Raw genomic sequence first — 26,331 nt, 5'->3', positions numbered from 1 at the left:
TTAATACCAACTGCAGACTACTTTACGGCTTGTAGTCAACGTTAGTACTGAAGAATTATGAACCACATGGAATGAACCAGTATGGGAGGGACCAGTATGGGAGGGACCAGTATGGGAGGGACATAGATAAACCCACCCCACCAGTACGAACAGTAATGGTATCGCCCAGCTCATGTCTCTCCCATCGCCCTACAGCACTATCACCAGTATCAGTGCTACTCTCACATCCGTACGGCCGGCCCAGCATCAGCCATGCCCCGCGTCTCCAGCCCCGGTCTTGTCATGCCCCGTGTCACCAGCTCCGTTCTTACCTCTCTCCTCAACTTCTTCCTTCTGTTCGCCTCGGTGCAGGAGAGAAGTTCTGCCGTTCTTGTGCCTTCAGAAGTCCGAATCGGTGAGTTTCAATCTGTTCTTATACTATAGCTAGTACGTCGGAGGCAGGTTCTTGCGTAATATGGTTGGTATTGCGAGTATCGCGAATGATAGTAGTGGTATGCAGACATATAGATTGTATTGGATGACTTCTCCGTCCACGTGTCCGTATTTCTGTGTTTTGTGACAATTTTCTGGTGTTTTATTCATAGAAAGCAGGTATGCGGACTAGTTTGTACGGCTAAGCCCTTGTTTATGTACGTACTGGTGGGATGGGAGAGCGCCATATCTCCTCCCTAAATAATACATGTTCTTTCGGTTGTTCTTGTCTCATTTGATAAGACGTATCATTCAATTATGACACACCAGCCTTTTATCTCATTGTCACGTCCTTTTTCTTATGTTATCTATTCAGTTTCCTTGATTTCTTATTAAATCTAAACATTTTGAATGCCGATTCGTGTTGCTTTCCAACGACCAAGTAAACAGTGACTTAAGACAAGAAAAACATCGCCTTAAGAGTGGCCGCGTGGCGACTACTGTGAAAAGAACTAAGCCGAACGCAAAATACAACCGGTTGACGTATTTTCTTCAGTTTCCCTTTTCAATTGACTATTTTTTAGCACATGTATTATGTAAAGATGTAAGAAGGTAATGTTCATGTTGAGCGTCAGTATGACAGTAAAAGTAGTAAGGGAACCGACGTTGTTGGTTTTCAGAAATATTGTCACCTTCTATACCACCAGCATTAGCAAATGGATAGCGAAGGTAAATTTGTTTGCTTTGCGGGGGAATACCTTCAGCATGATATCAAGAGCTAGCAGCGTTGCGCTTAGTCCAATGTTTTCTCCTTTGACTTTCAAATGTAACGCTGTGACTAGTATTTTGAAAGTCGAGCTCGCAGACGTCTCAGATGCTGCCTTACTTGCAGACTGTCTATCGATCTTACTTATTGCGCCTTGATAAGTATTTTACGCTAAAAAAACCCTCAGTTTTATAGGCCCATTGAAGTTTATAATCACTTAGTAGTACTGTATTATGTTGTCTACATTTATTCACCAGACATTATCTATACACTAAAGTCTACAGCAGTTAGTATTGGTAACAGCGGGGGGTCCGAGGTATCAATTGAAGAATGACCTTTAGGGCATCTTACATACCTATATGTACGTTATGTAAAGCGATAGCAAGAAAATAAGTGTCCAAAATTATACTCTCTTTGTACCATTATGACCGTCTAATCGGCCTCATATCAGATGTACTCGGTGTATTTGTCTCCTTAAACAACAAATATCAAAACGATGACACAAGAGGATTTTCTCAGTCTTGTTCCTTTTATGTATTCTAGTTGGCAACCTTAGTCATGTTTCGCTTTGATACAGGTGTGCGGGGATCTGTTGCCATGGAAACGGATTAGTTTTGCCTCGAGGATAAATGTCATAGGTCAGACCCGGATGATCCCCGCATGTTCGCGGACAAAGGGTTGAGTTAAAGGGTGACAATTTGCTGTATGTATCGACCCGTTGTCTCGCATTGTGTTGTGTGAACTGCTAACAGACGCGGATGCGTCTATACTTGTGGTGATACAATGCGAGGCGCCATATCTATCGACCGCCACTTAAGCCTGGAATCTAGACTAGATTAGAACTACAAGGGCCTGGATCATTGGGAAAGTTGTTTCGTAGAAAAACAAGACAGCCAGAAAAAGTTTCAAACATCTGCTAGACGTTTCCCCACAGGTTTGTACATACTGTCTGACTAAAACAAAATATCATTACAACTTCCAAGAGTTAGATTTGATTTGATTTAGTTTCAAAGTAGTACATTTGAAATAAAAAGTCAAATTTCTCCCCAAGCGGTCCGTTGGTCTTCCAAACCACGTCTCCAACAAAATCTTTTCATCCAGCACCTCGGGGAAACTAATTATACGAAAGACAGGGCTGGAGCAAAAGACAAAAGCATGGCGGATCTAAGGTGTTGGAAAAGTGGAGCAAGCGTCTTCCAGCCACCCGGTGGAGACTCGTGTAGTCATCCTCCTTTGTTGAGGACTTTTGTTGGTCTTTGTTTTGTAATGGTAGTCGTTCCTGCTGCTTAAGTTTCGACAATTAAGGTGTTCTTAAGGCTTACAGGTGATACCGACAAGAAAGGCGCGACAAATGAAAGTTAGTATTATCTTAAGGAGCTGGTGACGTGATAAACTGTTATTGGGACTTTAGAAAGGAGTTACCACAACAAAGACCAAAGAGGTGTTTGAAAACATCGGTGTCATTACTTAGTTTGTACTAACTTGTAGATACGAAAGTAGTTGTGATTTGTAATTGTGTCGTTATGTTTTGTCGCTACCGATTTTCTTTCGCGTGCAGGTAAGAGTTATCCTCCCTGTGCAACTAATTAAACCGCCCTCTATTCCCTCCTCCAGCGTTGTCTCCTGGTTAACCTCGTACTAAGCCTGTTCCTAATATCATTATTGTGCCTACATGTATGACATCAGTCAATCATAGAAACCTAATTGCGAAACGCACTACTAATTGTGAAAACGTTGGCGTCAACTATAGTTCAGGAAACAAGGATATCATTACTTCATGAAGTCACAAATATGTAAGGCATCTAGAAAATCGATGTTTACAGACAACCGCCAAAGTAATATCCAACCGCCAACGGAAATGATTTCCAAACGTTTTGAAAGCGCACCGAAGTGCACCATCCTTCTTTATTTACAACACGGTCAGAACTGATGCTAGCATTTATACTCAACATTTTCTCTGATGGAAAAGTGACGGGAAACTAGAAAGGCAACATTTTAGAGAAAATGCAGAATTTTTTTCGCGTAGCCTTTTGCAAACAAACACACACTCGCACACAATACTATACCATTGGGCTCACCAGTATGTATGCGGCTCGCTCTGTAGTATTATGTGAGAGTAAAAAAAAGTTACCAATACAGCTAGGTTTGGCTATCGCAAACCTGTGGCTGTTCATATTCATACAGCTAATATGCTGATGCAGTTCTAAGCTCTGATTGGTTCATAGCAGTTCTAAGCACTGATTGGTTTCTGACAGAAGAAGAAGAACACACCAGCGAATACAATATGTTCCCCTATCGGGGGAAACATAAATAACATATTGACCTCTTATAAACCTGCTGGATCAATAAATCATGTCTTAGTCATAGACTCTGCTCATAATGGTACAATACGTCAAAACAAGACCGCTTGTTATTATCTGGTGATATTACTTGTTGGGATATGTATCTCTAGTTGACTTATTGCCTTCCGTTATCTTATAACATGCAGATTGATTGAAAACACAACTCATTGCGTGGTTACTAGAGCTGGAAAATAACTGAACCTGCCGCGGCACTTGAGACACTGGAAGTCTCCTTCAACCACGCCCATTTGTTTGGTCGCTGGAAAAAAACTGGTAGACATTGGTCAAATTGAGTGAATAACTTTTCAGAGGGGTTAGCCGGTCATAGAATTAGAGGTTTGCAAACACGTAAAGACCATGGCCAAATTCTGCTCTTTTTTCAGCAACCAAGCCGGCAAGTAGGCAATGTAGCGTGCATGAGTAGTCGAATGATAAGGGTCTCAGTCCTCAAGACGGGACGCTGAGCCGTGGTCCACTGTTTATTGTGCTTGTCGAAAAGAGCTAGGTAATTTCCCAGGTATACTGACCCTTTATGTACTGTTCACAGCGTCTGTCGCCTCTGTCACGACCAGTCCGTTGAGTTAATATGAGGTAAACTGGTCCGAGACCACCCCCTTTCAGCAACGTGTGTTACTAGCCTGATTAAATCTCGCTTATAGCAGCCGCCCAACATCCGGCCGGAGGGGCCAGTTACAGTCCTGGACAGCAGAGTTTGTGTCATACAGACTAGTGTGGTGCGGGTACACACCCACCGGTAGACCAATATACCACTTGTTACACAAATGCTCTCCGCTATAACACAAAAAGTAGCGATATGGTGGAGTAGCAATACTGTCTCCTCCTGCACGATTTAATCACTCACAAACAGCCCCGGAGTTTCATTACGTAGATTCCAGCGGAAGTATTCAATATAGCGGCGTTATCTGACATCGGAATACTGACATATCTGGGGCGGGCGGTGACGTAACGGTGGACCATATGGTCAGAATTACCGGTATTGATGAGGGCACAGCCTCTCCGTCAGGTGGTAGAACAGGTGGAAGAACTTTCATGGTCTGTAGTGTACTGTACATTTTACAAAGAATTGACAAATAGTAAGCTGCATTTGACCTTTTATCGATTGATCAAGTACCAATCAATAACTGAATATCCATAGCTGAACTAAGTAAGGTTCAGTAAATCTTGTAAAAGGAAATCATGTTAACGTCTACACCTTGTTATTTGCACTGAAGTGATATGACCAACACCTCTACGTTTTGAAGTCATTATATACCAGTTTTATGTTGCAAAGTTCAATTATCTATACCCCTCTTAAGAGCTCGGATTAAGCCCATCGCCATTAAGTCCCCAGGCATGTCATCAAGTGGATTCTTAAATAATTGAATATACGGTTTCCATCAGAGGTGATCTCCATCCAATTACATGACACAATAAGAACCGCCCCTGCGTGACCTAAATTACAGATCGCACTTCTGGTGATTAACACAGGTTTTTCATACGGTGGGTTCCATACTTCTGCTTGGTGAACTATGTCGTGAACACAAATGGGACCTAGCAATAACATTAAGCATTTTCTGGCAGGTACTATTCTGAATTGTTGTTGTTCGGTGACGAAAGCGTAATAAGACGTCCAAGTCTAATCAAGAAAGGAATATACAAAGAGAACTCTCGCATGAAATGGGATAAAATGGGGATATCTTCTATCATGTCTATCAAGATTGTTCTCTATATTTTGAATAACTTGGACAGCGTTAATTGGATCATCATAATACGGCTTCATTGGCGTTAAGTCTATTTGTGGTATTATTGTCTCATTTCTGTGTCATGACCACATTTGGACCTAAATGTCATATGATGTTAAGACCCTGTCACACATTAAAGACTTTCCTGCGACCTTCCGACCACTCCAGAACCAAGGTTAGGACTGAGTTGAAAGTAGTCCGGACTCCATCCTAGTCTGCCTGACTAATTCTAGCTTCTTGAGCCTTTCGGCTGGTCAGGCCCATTCCCGGGAAGGACACCCACCATCAATACAAGTGCCCAGTATAATTGCCCAGTAGCGAGAGATATAGTGCAACACAAGATAGAATCAGTTCTATTCGAGCTTCAACTCACTCCTCTTCTGGTTGTATCAAGTCAGTACATGACTATTCTGACTTTTATTTTTCGAAACTCAGATAAAACTATTAGACAAATTCACCGACCCACCACCGACCACAGACGACCTTGTTCACGACAGGTTTAGACAGGCAATGGTCGACTGGCCATACACAACTCACTACTTACAAAGCTGAGTGAAGACACGACAATTGCGGTTACACTGATAAAAACACGCTGCTACAAAGACTAGCCTTTAACTTCATTTTAAGCTTGAAAAACTATCTAAGATAAAGCTACTTTGTCATGTATACCAATAGATGGCCGATGTTACTAAGGGGTGATTCGGAGAGCGATGCTTTACAGGATTAGAAACAGAGTTGAAACTTATTTCTCGACTGTTTTTTAGTTGTAACCCAGTTAAAAGACACGCCGTGACTGTGTGAACCGATACTAATGAGATTCCCGTCGTTCGAGAAAGACTTCCAGGAAGCTGGAAGGACAAAAACGGTCAATTCTGGTCCAGTCCAGGCAATTAGTGAATGATGTGTAGAATAATTAAAGATGAAATGATGATAAGAGGAAGACTTTGTGGTTTTCCCTTCTCTCCTACCTAATTTTTGTGACTTCTAGCATCGATTCTTCATTTGGTCATCGGATGTACAGTAGACTTTTATGAATCACCGGATGTACAGTAGACTTTATGAATACGTATATTAAGAATCAAACTTTGATGAAAAGGTCCTGAACGTTAATCACGCAAAACAAGATACGTTTTATGTGCTGATGTATAGAGCTGATTCAGAGCCAAAGTTGATTTCATGGAGCTGAAGAAACAAGTTACAATTTGTAATGCTTAGGTCACAATTGGAAAAAGGGGCCCTGCCGGGCAGTTTACGGGTTGTTTAGAGAACTTAAGGGCGTGACACGACCCCTGCGAGTGCGGCTACCGGGCTATATTCGGGTCCAGCCGGGTCCCGTATTTTTTTAACTTGAGATTTAAATCAACCCGGGACCCGGCGAGAAGTAGAATATCTGGCCTACACGTGAGAACACCAAGAGTTACCCCGCAGTATCAGGCTGTCCATAAGGACACATTTGACAAATCCCGTACGGGCACCGGCGCGATTGCGACCGAAGCATTACTGCGGTATTTTGACTGCCCACGAAGATCGCTATCATGGAGCCCATAAAATCTGGTCTATGTGGACAGGTGACCACTATAGACAGGATTCGTATTGCTTTTATCATTAGGAAATATTATCAAGGGGCCGCCAAAGTGTAGCCACAACGATCAAGTGGTCCTGATGTAAAGGTAGCCACTTGTACAGGTTTGACTGTACTCGCTTTTAAAGATGTGCATTCCCCGTGAAGAGGAAGGGCTACAAACGTCGGTTAGCGTTTCCTGTAAGCTACTCTCAATGCCACTGACATTGTTTTGGTTTATTTCGTACCACTGATCTAAATGCCAAAAGCTCAACTTAACGACTTGAATCCATGATTCCTTGCCCCTTCATACACACTGAGAACTCCGCTGGATTTAACGGGTCGAGTGTCGACCATGAACATGAAGGGACTTTCGCGTGAGGTTTTCTTTTTCTTTTTACGAGAAGAATAGGCGAATCGGACAGGAAAAGTCGCTACAAAATGGGGTCAGTCGTATCGATTTTCCGAAAGGCTCGATTCTTCGATGGAGTTTTTATTGCTTTTAGCTTGTGGAGTTTGAATAATTTATGCAACATCAGCTGCGTTAGTCATGCGAGTAATGTGAGGTAATGAGCAAGGAACCGTTAAACAAGAGCTTCAGTTTCAGTTCTATTTGTTTTGCCAGGTTAGACATTTGGCCTAATTGCATAACATTTCAACATATGATAAAAATGAGAACAAAGGTCCATTAGAATAAATCAACCTTCATAGATAGACAAAAATTTAAGAAGTATTAGTAGTAACTAACACTGAGAGTAAAGATAAAGATAACTTAGCATAACAGTAATGTTTGTTCGTACGTAGAACAGATCATAAGAAGTCAAATAGTGGGTCTAAACTAAAAGTGTAGTTTACATATAATTGTAGTAGGCCGTGCAGTCGCTTTACATACAGGACATGACTGACAGATATACAGGAATAGTAAAGTTAACGTTAGCATTAATACGCTCTTATGGAAGCCGGCCAGGTGGCCGATAGCTTTATGTTATTAAATATCGTCTGCGAACTGAGTCTCTGGAGACCTGGTCTGATCTCCTCCCTTTGTCGGGTCGCTGGAATTCCGCCAAGTAAACCAGGCATAACAGGTGTTAAATCGAAGTGGGATGTGTCTGACCACACCTGGTTTATCGTTTGAAATTTGGTTTTGAAATGAAAATGGAAGATCAACAAGAAAAGAGGCCTGACATCGGTATAGACAGTTTCAAAATGTGAAAATATCCAGCTACAAGCTTACCTTCCCGAGATTTGTTGCCGTAGTAGTAAAATCACAATTATGCATTTGTTCTTTGAGAACTTGACTGATAAGTTCTTATACCTGGATTTCCTGGCTGTATGGGGAAAGGAAAATTGGAAAAAAAAGGATAGCAGCAACTAGGGCATAACGGCACCCAAAAGAACTGACTTTGTGCAGGGCTTAGCTCAAATTGATTACAAATTCATGGAAAAGATATGATGGTAAATGTATGATGATCTATTGGCATTCCAATGAAATCAGCATTTGTGTATCGTACGAGTAATACAGGTAAGCCACTTTTGTGTCAGTCAGCATGTTCTCGTGACAGATGTGAGCCGACTATTTCGTCATACATTTTTAATTGTAGATCAGCACAGGTACAACTATGGATTCCATCGTGTGAAAGCAGCACCTATGTCTGCGTCCGTGTTAGATGATCCATCATATTTCATTTCACATTTGTTAAAAGCAGCCCGAGGATATATGAATGATTTATGGAAGTTTGGCGGCAAAGATGACAGTAATGTGTTTTTTAATTGAACCGCAAAGAAACAATATCAGATGTTACTACAAAAAAATGTTATTCAAGTTATAAATATATTGCATGTTGCAATGCAAATTCTGAAAGCAATGGAATGCGGTTTTATTAATTTGCAAGCAGATGAAACAGTTGGGTTAAGTTTAAGCGTATAGGGAGATGTTCTGTGCGGTTTTCATGAGATATCGCGATTTTACAGATACCATCCTGGCAGGAAAACTCTTAATCTCCAGCAAACCACACAAAACATTACCAAATACTCTTTTAACACGTCCGACTGCAACATCTGCTTGGGAGTACGGTTTTATGGCTATGAGCTCTTAACGAATATCCGATACGTGTACCGGTGTTGAGAAACACTCGAAAGCAATTGACCTAACAGGCCGTTTACAAGACACATACTGCGACAAGCATCCAGTCTAATGTATTCTCAGAACTGGGTCAATTTTGACAATGCCACGTACATTATTTAGCAAAGGAGATATTCAAGAGGTAAGTTTAAAAGCTTCAAACGGTGATGTCACGAAGAGAGTAGCGACGTGTACCCTTGGAATACGGGTATGATGTGGGAGGTTTTTAGAAAATGGGGGCATTCTTTTCACCGGCATGAAGACTAGGAACTAAGAAGGGATGCCATCAGCCTGTATTCAATGGCATATGGGCGTTTCGCACGTACATGCACCATAGTGGCCATATTGATGCAGCTCTCGTGTGTGCATCACAAGGAAACAGGTCACAGTAAAGAGATAACGTTACGTCAATAACACGTATCCAGATTATCTTCGTAGTACGATTTTGATGTAGTAGGATTTTTGCGAAGGCTGTGAGAGAACCATGGAATCCACCCCCACAAGGATCTCAGTCTAATGTCCAGGCAGATTCACCGGTGGCATGGCATCAGGAGTTTAGCTGGTCAAGAAGTGTTCTCTAGTGGCTCAGAACACTTCTTGGCCAGCTAAACTCGTTATGCCATGCCACCGGTGGATCTGCCTGGAGATTATCTCAGTCAGCCTTTTCAGTAACGAAACGATTGAATTTTGCAGGACACATGCATGACTATCCCAAGAATGCCTTTATCAGTTTGCCATCGTGCGACCATTACACGATGACAGTGATCAGACCGAAACGCTATAGAAGTTTTACACAGAGATGCTGTGCTCGTTACATCATCATAGGCAATCTTCACTTTGTTTTATCTTGGTTATCTTAGTGATAAAAGAGTCATGAATATGAACCACCTGGCCGGAAATGTCTTACTTTGGTAACCTTGGTACGTGATAGAAATATCTTGAATATGTCTTCAAACAAGGTACCCATCCACCTGGACGAAAGCGTTAAATGACCACAATAATGATTTCCATAAGCCGAAAATAACGCCCGTCATTCTACGTCAACCACTTCATTCCAGATGTTGTATTTTACAGATGTTGTTTCTGACATGCTTATAGAGTGACCAAAGTCCCCAAATCGTGTGAACAAATTAAGCTGTTGGGTTCAAGAAACGTAGTAATATTTGTAGATTACTTTGATTGATCGATGAACTGTTACGATATGGTTCTTTGTTCAGCACTCATTGGTAAATAACTGCGCTCCAGGCAACGGTGTTCCCTAAGCAAAGGCATTTTCACCGTATATACCCATGAAGATCAATCTTCAAACAGATGGATGGCTCCTACTCATTTTCAGGTGTTTCGAACTTCTGAATGAATAACGTTTTACCTCAGTGTACGGTGTTATTTTCGCTCTGTCTGCATGTTTGAATTCTTGTGTGTCGGTAGTTATTTGAACACAGCAGAGTGACAGGGTGTGTGGAGCAAAATGGTGAAACCAGAGACTGACAGGATTGAAAGGTCGACTTGGCGATCCTTCCGTCTGTCTGTGTGTGTTTCTGTCCGTCTGTCTGTCTGTGGCATACTGTGTTGTCACGTTCACCGTAGAGTTAGAGGAGGTAATGGACACATGTCATATTAATCAAGACCTTGTTTGCATAGTTGATGAACTACAATTAAACAAGACATACGAACTACGCTAAATATTTCACGGAGGCGTGAGATCTCTGAACCCTTGTTCTCTATGAATGGCACGAGGAGCAGAACAGAAACGTTCACCACGAACGACAGTGCAAAACAAGCCGGGCTGCTTGGAGACCACATCCTCTCGCCTTGTCCCACTTAATGAATGTCATATTTATAAGTAAGCCCGCTTCTAGAACCCTTGAAGTTTATCTCCGACTGAAGCTTAAGATTGCTGTCGGTTCCTGTTATTTGTGAGGCCGGGCTAAAGTTAGGCTATGAGGATCAAGGTATTTGTGGGACCATTTAAGGATCATGTTTTCTTACCTCGTTTCACTAACATAACATCACATGTTACAAGTGACTCAAGTCTCCAGGGAGTTTCAAAACATTGTATTTGTAGTGATCTCCAACTGTAGTTCAGTCTGTTATTTGTGAGACTTCACCCCAAGATTGTTTCATGGAAAAATGATCTTAAATATGTTGTCAAGCTTTCTACCGATTTGTAGTAAATCCCTATTAGTTGTAAGACCTGATAAAATCAGACTATGGAGATCACGTTTTGTGTATTGGATTTCTTGCTATTTTACGGATGATCTCTAAGACAGTTATATATAGTTTTTAAACTTTCTGGCATTTTGTAAAGTGATTATGCAGCAAATATGCGTCATTTGTGAGACCCAATAAACAATGATAATTACGTCTTATGACCATATGTTATGAGCTAGTCTCTTCTTTGCCGTAGCTTGTCGTTAAGCCCACTACAAGCTAACAGAGCCCTTAAAGTGTTCTTGCTGTAAATTGCAGTTGTTTGTGAGCCCTGCTAGCAGTGATACCGTGCTAAGTGCCGTTTCCCATCTCACCTCGCTATAAGCGGATTTTCTCAACCTTCCAGCGAACAAACGGGTTTCACTGGAGCAATTTATACGGGCCTCCGGGCGTCCTACGGGAGCTTAGGGGGAATCATAGGTGGCTTAGCCCGTCCTAGAACACACTCCGGGGCCCATCCGTCAGTACACGGCCTGCGTCTCACAAACACGTGCACGTGATGCTCACAACGAAGTGGGAACACATAACCGTAAATTGTACAGGGGAGATTGAGGTGTAATTTGATGGCGGACTAGATACATGTACGTCATTGCTTCATTACCTTAAGAGGAAACAGAGAGATGCATTTTTAAGACCTTCACTTCATGTGAAGGTTTGCACCATAATGTGATATGTACATGGGCAACTAACTAGCACTTCGGTACTTATAAAGGCCATTAAAACGTAGATTTGGGAGAAGAAAAAAATGCTTCTTGATAAAGTCACATATTCCTTCCTTTTCATTAAAAAAACATGATTCGCTAGGTTGGCGTAAACGTTCCCTCACAGTTTTGCATCGTTATATGAGACCCATTCTTTTTTGCTTGTTTGTCATCTTGTTTGTCATTTTGTTTGTTTGTTTGTTTGTTTTTATTTATTTGTTTAGAAAAGATAGTCGACAAGGCGACATGTAGCTTAGGATGTCCTGATTAACTCGTTCATTAAAAATGTGCTGTCATACGCGGAAATCGCTGCTGGCCATTTTTAAGAGCATCACACTACATGAGCCTTGTCGAAACATGGTACAGTTCATACATGTACAGTATATCAAACCATTCAGTGGTTAAAGAAGAATGTTTTATCCCGTACTGAGGTCATTGACCTTTCGTCACGACAGTCCTGTCAACCGGGAATCATTTCCATTCAGAAGTTCACTAATGAAAAGATTTGTCCCCCAAAACAGCCTCTGTAGACATTTCAATAACTCCCTGATGAGCAGAAGTGGAAAGTTCAATAACCTCTCAATGTGTTTCTTTCAAACGAGATGTGTGGCTTAATCAAGTTGGTAAACGACTGGGTAAAAGGGTTCTTTGTACACGACCGGTGCCAATTACCTACCAACCTTTCAGTAGTTCTTTTCTTTGACTAAGGACAATATCAAATATTTGGCTGATCATTCGTATTAGCTGTGTGCAAAGAACCTTTTTTTTTACTCCATTGATCCGTGGTTTGGTTACAACCTCTCGACATCTAGCGTCAAGCATCAAAACAATAATGATAGAAACATGAAATATCTCATACTCAAAATATTGTAAGTTTTGTGAATTTCTTGTTTTCATTCATTATTTTCAATTTCTCGATGATCCTGCCTAATGCAACATACATGTATATAGCAGAAAGCTGAAGACAGGAAATGAGATAACCTATTCTGGTACCTTTTGGGGACCTTTGACCTAGCTTTCTATCAGTTTCCCCAATGTGTCTACCTTGTGAAAACGAGCCACTCCACTGTATACGGACACACAAACAAACAAGCAAAGAAACAGGCAGATGATACACACAGAAAATAACAAAACCTCCGCACACAGAGTTGACAAGTGAAACAGCAACAGTACTTGGTACATATCATCATAGATGACCGGTGTTGACATGTGATGTCGCATATCCAGTGTCGCATGTCCGTATGTAACATTACAGATTTATGATGGTTCAACGTAAATGCCCGATAAATCATACGTCGATTGTTCACTTTCCATCATTGATTATTTCATTTGACCTGATCTTCGTTTGCCCACAGACATGTTTTAGATGTCAATATTCTTAGATAGTCTTCGATACGTTACATTGGTTATACGTTAGACAAACTACAATTGAGGGGGAAATGAGTAATTTTGCTTTGACGTGTTGTTAGAATGCCAACATGGTTTGTCCAAGTAGCACAATTCATCACTTCATTAGAGTGCTGATCCCAAAGTGAATGTGTACTACGTGCGCTGTTACCAGGTAATTTCACGACAACGAATTGTCGTCCCACCATTGCCTGTTTCAGTAAACTAATAAAACAATGGAATGAAGGACAGCCATTTTCTGTTGTCCACGTTCAGATGGAAGAGTATGTTAGACAGTACTCAAATGTAGATGAACCATGATGGATCATTATAGCATAACGAAACAAAAACACGACCTGAAAAACCACACTGATAATGTTACTTCGGTATGAGTAAAACAGGTACGTGTGTCCAGACGAATCTGTCGAGATTTTACCAGTCTGTTTGTTGGCATGAAATTTCACCTGTGTGTTTAGGTGATTCGAAGTTTGGCTGTTCACGCGTTCTTGTTGTCTCTCTGTATACGCAGGGTTTGTTTTCGATGTGTCTGGGTGTTTGTGTTCGTGTGTGTCCGTAGTTATTTCAATACACTGTCAGTAACGTGTCCAGAAGTGGTGACAACAAAAAGGTAAGACTTGTGGAAAATGAAAGGAAGTAGAGTTTAGAGGTGGCAGCCCAGTCGTCTTCGAAGTCTTGTCCCTCCTGTCGTGGCCGTCAGTGTTCCAGGTATTGAGTCATTTGGATGGGACGTCGTGTACTGTACCTCTGTAAGGACAGCCACACCGAGGGTACGTTAAAGAACACATCGCTAAAAGTGGGAGTGCACTAAGGTTGTGCGAAGGCCAAAAACAATCAGTTACGAACTCATAAGACTAGCAATAAACACTGATAGCATTTCTCAAGTTGGGAAGCCTTGCCAAAAAATGAAGATGATAAGAAATTTACTCGTCACCAGGGAGACTCGGTCTGCATATAAAAAGCAATATCGGCTCTGAAGTATGGATGTTTTAATGAATATGAAATGATGCCCACGGCCCTGCTTTCTGGTGACCTTACCTCTCCCCAATGTCACAACTGCCGTTAGCGGTCCACACAATATCACTTAATGGAGAAATCATTTCATCCCACCATTATGGTGGGTGAAATTCTCGTTAGCCCTCTAATGCATTTTTCACAAAAACAATCATTGCCACTTCAGCCTTTGCGTAACCCCCAAGCAGGGACAACATTCTAAATTTAGACAGGAATACTGTAGTCTACGGAGTTAACAATATGCGAGACGCAGTCACAATGTTTGATGAGGAATCCCTTCGTATCTTAACTGGAAAAAAAGTGAGTAAATGACTTAATAAGAAGAGCAAGGAAATTCTTGTTGTCCACACACCTCATCTCAGTTATCTCTCTCATCTACCGTTACTGATTTTCAAACGGGTGTCGCCTGCAAAGTAATGATCACAATTGGCTGAGTTGTGCTAGATGTTGATTGAGGGCTTCATAGATCATGACTATGCCCCAATATTTGAGCTGAGTCCGTTATGTCTGACTGAGACCTAGAACGCATTGAACGCCCCTCGTAGGATTGCCGTTGTAGTCATCGTCAGCCGGCCCAACAGGTTCGTTGACCGAGCGATCGTAATCTCGGTTCACCGGTGGGCCATAGACGGCTTGTTCTCGTAAAATAACGTTATTCAATAACCATGCATTACACTTTGCCGCTATCTGTGTCCCAGCTGATCAGCGCGCGTCACGTGCTGTGACAGTAATTTGACGAATGGTCCTCCACGTGAGGTTTTACTGCCTGTTCTGCTGATGCAACACCCACAGAGACGCGAAGATGCCGGATCCCCTTAAAAGGCAAAGCGCAGCACTAATGGAGGTGCAGACATTGACACATATACGGGGCCCTTCAGTTCAATGTGGGGATAAAACACATTGATAGTGATCTGTTCAATACAGCCGGCGGCGCCTTAGGCTTCTAATGGGCGAAGTTTGTTTAGAAAGACAAAGAATTACGGAGTCACTCCATTTTAACTTCCTGCTAAAACCTCATCATCTGGAAGCCGTTTGTGAACGATGTGACCTAGATTTTCTTAAGTGCACTTTTAATGGCTCCATGATTCTTGCCACCATTCAGACGTTTTCCTCATTGTCAAATCTTACTCCTCTAGAAATATATCTACACTTCCTATCTCCTTCGGGTAATGGCTTGACGTATGACTCAGGCTTCCGTTCCGGGCTCGCGCACGTGGCTTGCCATGATTTTAACCAGCGGACATGCGTTATTCGTACTAGCTCTCTCACAGTAAAGATGAAAGCTCTAAGACAGTAAAGAGCAATACTGTACAATAAATGAGATTATTGCAGCGCGTGTGACTGCAGCTATGTATCGATATGATCTTGAACTTGACGGTTTAGGATGTGTCCAAGGTTAACCTTGGCGACCCTTGCAAAGACACTTTCAAGTTGGAAAAGTTTCCATTGACGTGGTTGGATCTAAAAACCAATGCTTTTTATCACCATATGTTTATTTCACCGATTTAGTTATTATCTTGATTAGTGGGAAAATTTGATAGATTTTCCAAATCCCTCGTGTGAAAAAAATCTAAGAAGATCCGTGTCTATACCAAAGTCTTTTATTTTCTGTATGTTTAGTATATATTCTGTATATCCCATGTTGCGATTGGACCTCGGCCAAGAACTTGCAAATAAACTCTCTATTAATACCATCCCCTAGGTGCATTGTACGACGGGGAGAGCCCCACGGACCGAACGGCTGTCCGCCTAGCGGTGGAGTTCGTGAACAACAGGACCGACATCTTACCTGCGACCAGGATCCGGATCGTGGAGGGAACCGTGGTGATGTTAGCTAACCTGGACAGCGTACTCACAGGTAAGGTAGGAGAGTACAGCAAATCAAACCGTCAACAGCAGAAAACAACAGGATAATGTAATGTTAACTGTCTTTGTGGATCGTTTATCACATCGGGGCATGTTAAAATTTTAACCTCCTTGGTTGAACTACATGTGTACTAATTGTGATTGACAGTCATGTAATCTCGAGGAAGAGAAAGAGATGTTTTTCCGATCATCCCGTTATTACGAAAACCAACACTTCCAAATCTTCTTCTACTTCATCCCATTGGTTGAAGAGTAGGCACAAAAACAGGACAGCCAGTCAAACAGAAAAAAGTTCTGATCTTCCGTTCTATACTGCGTTCTATTACAAATCGTTTCCTATCGGAGTATTGGAGTTTATTTCCATCTACAAAAGCCTCATCTCCATACTCAAATTGGAGAATTATCTGGGGCTGACAAATTGCTATACGATGAGCCATTAGTCATGGCTGTTTTCTAATCTATAAAATTTGATAAAGGGAAGATGAAACTCTGCGCCTCGGCCGATCCATACTTGATGGCATTTTCACGAAAGGCACCATATTTGGGACTCTGCCCTACATCTGAAATTGACCACAAATCATCGCAAAATCACAAGCAAGATCTGACTTGATGACTGCATGGGAACTAGAGCATATTTTCCTCGATCATTGACTTAATTTGTTATCAATCATAGAATAAAATAATGCTTTTTGGTGTGATTAAACACAACCACTCACATCATGCACACACACACACACACACACACATACACGTACGCAGACACACATACACACACACTCTTTGGCAAATACATACAAAGTAGCACCGGCCAGCCAAACCATCACCTACCCACTTCCACACACACACACAAATTCGCACGTGCACAGGCGGACATGTACTAAAACAACCTTCACATTTTCCGAGTTAAAAGTAGAAATTCTATCACTTCATTATTCCATAACTATGTCCTAACATCTCATAATAAAACACAACATTATGGTTAAAAATAACGTTCCACTGTAATCAGCATACCTTTCCCCATGACCATTGACGCTATCTACATGTGTGAATGCACGAGGTGTGATAACCTTCCGACTGTAACAGCTATGTGACGCAGGTGAATGTGATACCCAAGTACAATTAATCATACAGCTATACGTTAAATAATACTTCATATGAGCAAACCAGATCGAACTCTACTGTTTCCTAGATGAGGGATTATTGATGTTTCTAGATCAGATTGGTTCGAATGAGCGCAAATTGTACCTCATGGGTGTATAACGCTATATTTCCGCACATTTAACTGTTAATGTTATAGGTATTGTATTGGTTATGTAAAGGTTTGTTCCTCCATTTGTTCTGGACAAGTATACCAATGGGAGATGGTTAACCAAGAGCACTGAGTCATGTATCGAGCTGTACATAAAACCTTTGGAAAATGGAAAATCATAGAGAAATCTGAGTTAGAATAGCGTTTTCGCCTGTTGATCGAATCACTGGGTCTCAATGAGTGGTACCAGTAATTATTCAACGTAATGGGTCCAGGAAAGGCTCCAAGGTGCCCGGAAGTCTGTAATGCCCCCCGTCTCTGCTGAGAACAGGTTGATATGCCCTGATGTGTACAGGTTTGTCTTGTATGCTTTCTCCCTCCATAAAGGATTTTTGTTTTCTTAACAGTCTGCCATCAAGCTGAAAAAGGTGTTGCAACGTTCGTCGGGCCCGGGAGTTCCAGCTCGGTCAAAACCACGCAGCTAGTCTCGGCGGGTCTCGCGATACCTCAGATCGCGCCCATCGCCACCGACCCGATGTTGGACAACTCCGAGAAGTACCCGTACCTGCTGCGCATGTCCGCGCCCGACACCGTGCAGAGCCGCGTGCTGGTGGACCTGGTTAACGAGTTCGGCTGGCAGCAGATGAGCATCCTGGTCTCACGGGACGACTATGGTATGGTCCAAGCAAGCTCACTTCACACCTACATTAAACTCTTTTCATCTAGCACGGCACCTTGCTCAGGTATGCTAAACACAGGGTGGAACTTGGACAATACCAATTGGCAGAAAGTTATCTGCCGAACGATAAATGAGTAATAGTGGCAAAGATGTGAGAATATGGCAAAAACTGGAGGGCAAATGAAGCATAAACTCTCCATATCTTGCATTCGACATATCGATCAGTCCATTCATTCATTATAAAAGAAGTAGGAGAACTTCAAGTCATTCAAAGTCCTCCAACTTCCATATCCCCAGGTACGCACGGACTGATGGAGTTCAAGACGTTGGCCAGTCAGCGGGGATGGCTCATCCGCACCGTGCAGCAGTTCCAGCCCAGGGAGAACCCCGCACAGATAGACGTGCTGCTGCAGCTCAAGGCCATCAAACAGGCAGGTACGCTGCAGGGAGGGGGAGAGGGAGGGGGTGAGTGAGGGAATGAGTGAGTGACTGAGGGAGTGGGGGAGTGACTGAGGGAGTGACTGAGGGAGTGAGGGAGTGACTGTGTTCCAGCCCAGGGAGAGCCGCGCACAGATAGACGTGCTGCTGCAGCTTAAGGCCATCAAACAGGCAGGTAGGCTGCAGGGAGGGGAGAGTTAGTGAGTGAGTGAGGGAATGACGGACGGAGTGAGTGAGTGAGGGAATGACGGACGGAGTGAATGAGTGAGTTAGTGAATGAGTGAGTGATTGTGAACGAGCGAGCGAGCGAGAGAGTGAGTGAGTGAATGAGTGAGTGAGTGAGTGAGTGAGTGAGTGAGTGAGTGAGTGAGGGAATGACGGAGTGAGTGAGGGAATGACGGAGTGAGTGAGTGAGTGAGTGATTGTGAACGAGCGAGCGAGCGAGAGAGTGAGTGAGTGAGTGAGTGAGTGAGTGAGTGAGTGAGTGAGTGAGTGAGTGAGTGATTGTATGTATATCTCCGTTTTCATATCTCCGCTGACTCAGTTTCGCTGCAAGAATGTTACGTATACATAATTCTCAGAGAGCGTATACGTATGAGGGTTGAATGAACGGACTAACATATGATTATGGCCGGCCGGAACAGGCTAAATTGTGTCAACTGAACTAGCATCATTCATTTTATCTGTCTGACCGATACTTTTTCGTTGTACAACACATGCAAGACAGACGGTGACGAACTCGTCTAAAAACAAGACGCGGCCATTACGGTCAGACTTTGCACTGTAGTTGTTATCTCAATCTGATAAACGACGCAAATAGCTTCTGGCATTAGGTCCTTATCAATTAGTGTCAAACTTGAAACTAAATCAGAGGGATTTCCTGCGCACTGCAGCAGTTGTACGGGTTTCCCTTTCGGACGATAACCCGACAGAAACATGGCTTCCCGCCAACCACTGACTGACAGCCGTTCAATTATTCAGAAGAAAAATGTCTGCTTTGGTCTTCTCAATATAAATCCATCCTTCTAATGTATCGAAGCTTTTTTTTAAATCTGAAAACAACTCAAATTTAATTTCTGATTCCGAATAAATCCTCATAGTAACCCGGTAAGTCTGACATGTGTCGGTTCCATCCGGACGCATCCTTGCCTGGCATCTGTGTGACATATTGCTATCTTTCTTGGGGATTTAGAGCGCCTTTTTCCGCTGAAGATAAGAGTTAAGTAGATTTGAGCATGTCGGACGGCTTATAACTTCTGTGCTGTATCTTCAGCTGCGCGGCTGCGACATATTGATCGATTTTGCAAGGTGAATCTGGATAGTTCATGGCGTGTGGAAGGTCAGCTACTCGGACCACGGGAAAGAACCGGGATACCATTTTCCTCACCGTCGGACTCCCCCAGCGTTCTATAGACCACCGGTCCGCTGAGCCTGGTAGAGGCTGCCATGGGGCAGAAAATAAAGAAAAAAGAATATATTAATGGCAAAATCAACAACATTGTTCACTATGGCCAGGCATGGCAACCACAACATTCTCAATCTCAAGATGATATCAAACTGTGCGATCACATTCGACGTAGGTCGTCGTGCGATTTTGACGTCGCAGGCTGTGACAGGACCAGCCGCCAATAAGGATTTATCATCTAGGACAGCAATTTCTGCAGCAAGACAGCTGCATTGACTTTGTACGTCACGAGCACGACTCTCACAAGGATGTCCTCGGTTACCGATCTTACGACGACCGCACTCCGAATGTGATAAGGCTATGTAACCTTCTTACGAAGCTCCGTGCGAAGTTCTGTTTATTTATCTTTTAAGTTCACTATCACATACAGTTCACTAGATTTGATTGCAGCCCCCTTACGATGCCCGTACACTTCATCAGCATTGCTCTACATGTATCAGAACACTGAGGACTATAAAACGAGCTGTTGAGTCATCGTGAAAACAACACATGATGGATATATTAGAAACGCCAAGAGATTATATCGTCTGTGTACTTACGTGAACTCCGACGTGTACTTACTATAAGCTCATTATTACCGGCTACACTTGCGTGCACAGCAGGTGTCGAATCGTTGGTTTACAACCCTGCCGTCTTCACAGGCAGACACCGATTAATTAAACCATCTGTTTTCAGGGCAGACAGACGGGGCAGACGGTTCAGGTTGGGGCAAACATCTCCATAAAATGTCACAAAGTTTTGCTACATGTTATGGAAGATGACGCAGCTTGATGTAGCATTTCGTCTTCAAAACTTGTTAGTTTGAGAATGTGTGTAACTCGTTGCTGAATATTTATCAAGCTTTCGTATGGCAATTGAAAGACAATGTTTAATTGCGTTGATCTTGTTTCTTTCTGTTATGATGTTTATTTATAACGTCATATGTAACGCCATGTATACATAACGGCATGTAAAGAAAGTTCATTTTCTTAGGTTAATTACACAATACGAATCCCTATGCACGGCCCAGTGTCTTCTCAATTTCAAAGTTATCAGTTGGTGGCATGATCATGGTCAGGTATTCCAGATTGATCAATACTCTCACCCCATCGTTCTACTTCAAAGGCCCTGTTATTTATGTGACCTTCTACATCATATCCCCAGTGTAAAAGGAATAATTGATATTTTATTGAAGATTGTCATACTGACCTATATTCTAACGACATAGACCCACACACCTGCCCGGACACCATGTGGTGCAACACGCAAACCAATAATATGGTAAATCCCAGGAAAATCCGCCGCTCGATGCCTGCATCTGGGTACAGGGGAATGAAATATGGCTTAAAAGCACACAAAAAAATCGAAGATATCATACCTGTGTTAATTTCTAAATAGTTTTTGCGAATGTCTTGTTTTACTCATTATTGTAAACGTTTTCGCTAAATGTATGCAGTTTTGTTCACTAAGACAACAAACATACATAACGTTATTGCAGGAAATTGAACACAGTAAATAAAACCTTTGACCTAACTTCCTGTCACAGTCCCGAAGGTCCTTACTGTGTGGAAACCATTCATTCATGATCAAAACATCATTCGCCCTTCACTTCCTGTCGCGTTCCTGTACTGTGCGTCACAATGCTATGGACACACAAACAAATACACACATAAGCGCGCCGAAAATAAAACCCTGGTAGACCAGGGCAGTAAGTCCTAGTACACTGTGTTCATAGATAGATATCTCTCTGTGGTGGGAAAATGATAATCTTACATATTTGCTGCACGAGCTGCATGTAGGGACTATTAAGGCCACGCCCTTTGAAAACATCTTAGATCATCAACAACACCTTAATATTAAATCAAAGCGTACATAATTAACGCCTTGGGTAGTAACCTACATAATGTTGATGAGCGACGGCTGTGTTGGGAAAAAGACTTAATTAACGGTCACTCATTCTTCCTTGATTATATCATTTTGATGACCCTACTGGGGCCCATAAGCCATAAGATCATCTTTATCTGCGTATATTGCATGAGGAGAATGAGGGATGGTCTCGTGACTATCATCCCAAAATAAATCTCAGTAACCTCAGTCCATGAATATCTAAGAGACACTGCACACTAAGAATTTTGAAAGACACTGGGGATTTCGAAGATGCCCTTTACTAATTTTCGGAGATACTTTCATTTCACAATTACAAAATGACGACTTATTGATAAGTACAAAATGAATAATAGCATATTAGCAGTAAAAGAATACTTCACTCTATATCACGAGATCTCTACATTCCCACCTCCACAACTTTTATTGTTGTTTCTACGAAGATATGGGCCCGGGTTATCCAAGAGTCCAATGACCATTACAAAGACCATGTGTGCTCTTCTGTTGTGCCGAACATCTCAACCATTTCCACAGCTCCCAGGGTCGTAAAATGTGAAACAGAGGCATTTTTCGGTTCATGTGCTTGTATTTGTGAGTGTGTCCGTAGTTTTGTGGAATGACAGGATGTGAGGCGGAAGGTGGTGTTCCCGGAGACTGGTATGATGAGAAGGATGGTTTGGCTCAGGTCCGAGTTGGTCAGACGGGCTGGTAGAAAAATTTATAGACGAAATAATATAACTTGGCCAAAATAGACGAAAAATTCACAACGAATAAAGAAGAAACTCATTTTATAAACTTTCGTGTTGTTGTTTCGTGTTGTTTGTAACGATTCTCCGCGATATCCGTCCTCCCAGGAGCGAGGATCATCCTGCTGAACTGTGGCGGGTTGCTGGGCATGGAGGTGCTGAGGAAGGCCTCCACCATGGGCATGACGGGAGGCGGCTGGGTCTGGATCGTCACCGACGGGATCGCCAGCATTGTAAGTCTCAGGTCTCCCTCCTAACCGCTAACTGTAACATTTTCTAACTGATTGAAAAAAACAACTCGTGGGAATTGAAGACCTCATGCTGACATCCCCCAAACAACAAACAAACAAGCAAGCAATCTCATATCCAAAAGTATCTATGAGTATGAATCGTTGGCAAAAGTGTCTATGAATGTTTGTCAGCAGGTTGTATGTTACTGTCAGTAATGTAAGTTCACCTTTATCCGCGTGGTTACGTATATCCGTTGTTTTCCAAAATCAAGGCGACGTTCGGAGGTTTCAAACTGCAATATTTTGAAAATATAGCTGTTTGATATAACAACCAATAGGGTACCCCATTGTAGTTTGATATAACAACGGATATAGGTTACCCCGCGGATAAAGGCGAACTAACATTAATTAACATCGTTAATCTAAATCTCATTGGAGGTAAACAGACAGATAAAAATCGACCAAACATTCCAGGACTCGCACATTATATGTAAGCTGAATCTAGATGCATCTTTAATGAGTGGTCGTTAAGGGCACTTACTATTTTTGTTTTAAGTCTGCACCGGTCATAATGGACTGTGCAGGTACTTTACTCTCAAATGTGGTCGGCTCGCTCCTAATAGAGTTATCAAGATGAGCCATTTTTACTCATGGGACAAAAATCGATGTATGGTCTATTTGATAGTAGGTGTACTCTGTAATGCATCCGCGTTGGGATAGTGCTTTCATCGTATGTTCTCTTGGTTTAGATGGACAGGATGGGACTTTATCACATGGGAGTTAATTTCCAGGGCAGACCTCGAGGCGAAGAGCAATAATCTAATATGTAGTCAAATAAGCTATCTTCTTTCTCCGTAATCCAGCCCATTAGGCTACTTTGTGCATTTTTAATATGAGTTGAAGAGGGTTGTATTGATTCCCAGGTCACTAGAGAGGACACCATAGTTCGCAAATTGCTCATTTTCTCATAGCTGTGTCGTTATGTCTTTCCCTGTCATAGTCCATTGGAGAGACGAAGGTGAAGGTAGGTTTTGATCACGTGCATCTCTGCATGTGGCATGCCTTGGCCACGTGATTCACCTCGCACAACCGTCCTGTTATTGAGCACATTTATGATTTTCTTAAAGGCTAGTCCAGACTAGACAGAGCAGAAAAACAGCATGGAATCCCCATCTATGTTGGTTGCCTCATTTGTTTTGGTTCGACCAAAGTTTCCATCACAAACAATGAAACTAAGGTTTGAAGACTGATATGCAACATAACCTGCCACCTTCTTCAGGATGGCTGACCCAGTCATCTTGGACACGTGACCACATAGACACGTGACTGCTATCGATCACAGGAGTAAATGGTGCCTGTGAAATGCCCTGATCTTTTGTACCTTACTGTCTGGATGGATTAGCCCTTTTTGTGGCGGTTTGTGGGTCTGATATGTTTGAGGACAATTCATTGTCTGCATGCAACATGCACATCACATCACGTGTTCTTTACCCCAACTGCACATCCACGTGGCCGGAAATACTGTCATTCTTCCTCACTTACGTTTTGTTCAAAATAAAACAAATCTTTTTTCTCATCTTCTATGAAAAACGTTTAATTTTGATATTAAGAATCGTAAATGTACTATGCTGCTTAAAAAGGTTATCCAAGTCTAGCAGAATACAATGGTGTGTCCAACTGGTTTCAATATGATACTCAAGGTATGTTTTGTGCCAGTTATGGCTTCAACCCGTCATCATTTCAGTTGAATGTAAAACAGTAACGTTAACATTTCCTCTTGCGTTAGTCGGACTTTGGTAGGGAGGTACCGGACGAGCTGGTGGGTGTCCTGGGGACGAGACCTGTAGGTACCAGCGGTGACCTGTACACGTCATTCAGACAGTTCTGGCGGGCCGCGGATCCCATCTTGTACCCAGGGGCCGGTAGGGTGAAGATTGAGGTAAGTGGCTCATCTTTGGGTGACGTGCATTGGGGAACTGAATCATTACGCCACAAAACATTTTGATAAGAGACATTTGAGATATGTTAAGTTACATGTGTGCTTTCCAAACAGACTGTATATTTGACCTGTTCCTATACCTGTTTGGTGCGTGTTTCAAATGGCGAGGTCTTTCTTATACCTAGCGTATCTAGGCAAACAAAACGCACATCTTGAAAGTCTTGCGAAATGAGGCAAAATAATCCGAAACAAGCAGAATTCATTCATTTGCTCAAACGTTAAGTATATCTTATGCACTAACTTGTTATAGGCCAGGGCTGCCAAGTACGCCGACGCCATTCTCACCTTCGCCTACGCCTTTCAACAAGTCATCAAGGACGGGTTCTACCGCCCCGAGACGCCGCTCTTCTGCGAGGGGAACGTCTCCTGGAAGTGGAGCAACGGGCCCGCCATGCTGGAGTACCTCAAGAAGGTAACTAAAGTCACGTATTGGCATAATCACAGGCTCTTGCTAGAGAAACCTGTTTTGAATTCGTCGCTATCGACGGGCGTAACCATCTATGGATTCTGGAGGCTCCCGCTCGCCACCTCTCCAAGATGGCAGTACCGCCGTGGATCACTAGTCAGTGCTTCAAATGCTGTTTGATCTGCTCTTGATTTGTTTATTTCGATATTTTATACAAAAAATTATGAAGAAGGCTATGTAGTAAACACAAAATCCTCCTTATAGCTGCTGTGTTCACAGAAACATACATGGCCATCCTAACAAGATAGTCGTTCATGGAAATGTCTGTAGGGAGAGGGGATGAAGACAATTTTCTAACCATCCCGAGCCTTCTCCTTCAGGTAGACGAGCCCGGCATCTCCCAGCGGCTCCGCTTCACGTCCAGCAGGATCCCGCGGGAACCGCTGTTCGACATCGTCAACCTGAGGAAACACGGCTGGCAGACGGTACGTCATCTGTCAATCATTTCTGTAGCGACAGTATCTAACGTATAGACTGATCACTAGTTAAGGCGAGGGGATAGTACCTCACAAAGAGATGATAAGTGACGTAGACCCGTCGAAGAGCGCTCTTACACTTCTATCTTGCTATTCCTTTGAATTTCTAGTCATATATCCGTGCCTCTTGTGTCTAACAAATTTAGGATGTGATTAAACTTGATTTCGTCTTTGTGATAATTTTGGGTGAGTATCGCCATGCATGGTACCGGCGAATATGGACCTTACCGTCCCTATACAGGTTGGGAGGTGGGACGAGGCGCGCGGCTTGAGCATGCCGACTCGGAACGTGACGTTCATGGGGATGGCGGAGCCGGTCCCAGAGGACTACCGGACGGACCTGCGCAACAGAACACTGAAGGTCAGGTAACCAGCGTTCTGTAGTCTCTACTAGATTCGTTTGGCGGAGTAAATAAGATAGATGATTTGCCTGAGGTATCATGTGACCAGATTATTGGACCGTCATCTTCAGGAGTTCATATATACTTGTACAATCTCTTGCGCAGCGCATCTTCCATTTGGAGGCTGTGCTTATACCCCCCTCACATTACGCGCGATTCGATCGGACGACGAGTCTGCG

The 26,331-nt window shown here is 42.7% G+C and overlaps 1 protein-coding gene across 2 annotated transcripts; it reads left to right on the top strand.

Moving 5' to 3' along the window:
* Positions 1-226: 226 nt before the first annotated feature.
* On the top strand, positions 227-26,155 carry LOC118418863 (glutamate receptor 3.6-like). 2 transcript variants are annotated; one of them, XM_035824958.1, is made up of 10 exons: positions 227-394; positions 15,977-16,132; positions 17,797-18,063; positions 18,366-18,503; positions 22,689-22,813; positions 23,811-23,834; positions 24,597-24,749; positions 25,060-25,221; positions 25,596-25,700; positions 25,993-26,155. In XM_035824958.1, the coding sequence occupies exons 1-10, from the start codon at positions 253-255 to the stop codon at positions 26,119-26,121; spliced, it is 1,401 nt and encodes a 466-aa protein (XP_035680851.1). In that variant the 5' UTR covers positions 227-252; the 3' UTR covers positions 26,122-26,155. The 2 variants fall into 2 exon arrangements, with proteins under 2 accessions (XP_035680851.1, XP_035680852.1); XM_035824959.1 differs by lacking the exon at positions 23,811-23,834 and having other exon boundaries at positions 25,993-26,154.
* The last annotated feature ends 176 nt before the right edge of the window (positions 26,156-26,331 follow it).

The sequence above is a fragment of the Branchiostoma floridae genome, chromosome 7 (genome assembly GCF_000003815.2).
Source record: "Branchiostoma floridae strain S238N-H82 chromosome 7, Bfl_VNyyK, whole genome shotgun sequence".
NCBI lineage: Eukaryota > Metazoa > Chordata > Leptocardii > Amphioxiformes > Branchiostomatidae > Branchiostoma > Branchiostoma floridae.
This window is presented reverse-complemented; position numbering and strand designations above follow the sequence as displayed.

Bases quoted from the DNA above. Each gene is read 5' to 3' on its own strand.
- LOC118418863 (XM_035824958.1), top strand. From the start codon at position 253: ATGCCCCGCGTCTCCAGCCCCGGTCTTGTCATGCCCCGTGTCACCAGC. The intron at 18,504-22,688 runs GTACGCTGCAGG...CCGTCCTCCCAG, and splicing joins CAAGGCCATCAAACAGGCAG to GAGCGAGGATCATCCTGCTG. The intron at 25,701-25,992 runs GTACGTCATCTG...GTCCCTATACAG, and splicing joins GGAAACACGGCTGGCAGACG to GTTGGGAGGTGGGACGAGGC.